The following is a 1,286-nucleotide window of genomic DNA, read 5'->3' as shown; positions in this document are numbered from 1 at the left end:
CGAGGTAACATCTGTCACTAGTACAGGGACAGAGAGAACACATCCAACAAATTCCCCTCCAATACAACAGCTTTCAGAAAAACAATTGCAAAAATTAAGTACTTATTCTTTGTAAAACTGAGACAGAAAATATTCACATCCTTTATTTTGTAATATAAACTGCCACCAGAATCCATTTCACAATTCTGCCACTGCTGCACATGGAAGTTGAACAGGAAGACATTTCTTTTCCTCTTATTAATTCCTTGATGACTCATTTCATGAAGCCAGTTGGGTAGTTAGCAAACCGAAAGGCTTAGATGCACATCACAAAATACTATGGTGGTCTTAGAACAAAAAATGTCTTTTAGAAGAATTTGGGGATTCCAGATAAATAACTATGCACCAGTGGGTAAAATAAAACTTAAGAAGTACAAGACTAACAGTCTGCTCTACTGAAAAGGTGCAGTTAACTGCAGCAGGATGTTTCTTCCAAGCACTTCATGTTTGATACCTAACTGTAGGACTTTTAACAGATGTCCAGTCCTTTCTGCAAGTTAACACCATTCATCTCAAGAAAAAAATTGTTGGAAGATGACCCTCCTTCCAAAAAGTCTTATTTACCAACTCATGTGTATGTTTTTCTGTAACGCTAACCCCAAGTAACAGTCTCTCGGAAGCAGCTCCAGGACTCCTCTTCCCCTGCATTTGTTCCCCGTAACTTCTAGCTACTACTTACTACACAGCACGCTACTGCCTGCCTCTGCTCCTAACATACTGCGGTGGGGAAAGCTGCCCAGCTGTGAGAGTGCGGGATTTGAAAGGGGTGAGCGCGTGTCATGAGGTGAAAGGGTTACACCTCCCAAGCTGACACTTCTGTCTCTCTTGCCATTCTGTTTGAAAGATTAAAACTTCACATTAAATTGATCATTTCAGTTAAGCCACCATGGTGAAGAGGAGGGTGTTAACCCATCACACTAGCGAAAACACCTGCCCACATCCTGTTCAGAAGTCAAAGACAAAACTCAAATGGCAGATTACTGAGTTACATACCCACACCGCTCTTGTCCGTCTTGTGCCATCTCGCCATCATACGTGAATCCGTGAGGCTCCAAAGGATGCCCACCACCAGGGGAACCAAGGTTTACAGGACGCAGGCCTCAGGAGGGGCAACCAACAAAGGCACTGGAAGCAAGATCCGTTTGAGCTGCTGTCAGGGGGGGCTGGCAGGCAGGCTGGCTGAGGCGGCTGTGTGGCGTCTGTGAGATTTGCTTCTGAGCTTCCTTCCTCTTTTCTCAACTCAAGAT

At 44.2% G+C, this 1,286-nt stretch overlaps 1 protein-coding gene across 1 annotated transcript in view; it reads right to left on the bottom strand.

Annotated features, from left to right (window-relative positions):
* LOC104499908 (dedicator of cytokinesis protein 2-like) overlaps positions 1 to 1,069 on the bottom strand; it is a gene marked incomplete at its 3' end in the record, with an annotated part of 24,033 nt that extends 22,964 nt beyond the window's left edge. The window contains exon 1 of the mRNA XM_010143479.1: positions 1,033 to 1,069. Coding sequence (XP_010141781.1) covers positions 1,033 to 1,069 — 37 coding nt within the window. The remainder of the gene's footprint in view (positions 1 to 1,032) is intronic.
* Between the last annotated feature and the right edge of the window lie 217 nt (positions 1,070 to 1,286).

Source organism: Buceros rhinoceros, unplaced genomic scaffold (assembly GCF_000710305.1).
Source record: "Buceros rhinoceros silvestris isolate BGI_N320 unplaced genomic scaffold, ASM71030v1 scaffold38919, whole genome shotgun sequence".
In the NCBI taxonomy this organism is placed as follows: domain Eukaryota; kingdom Metazoa; phylum Chordata; class Aves; order Bucerotiformes; family Bucerotidae; genus Buceros; species Buceros rhinoceros.
The sequence above is the reverse complement of the archived record's forward strand: the minus strand, read 5'-3'. Positions and strand labels throughout refer to the sequence as shown.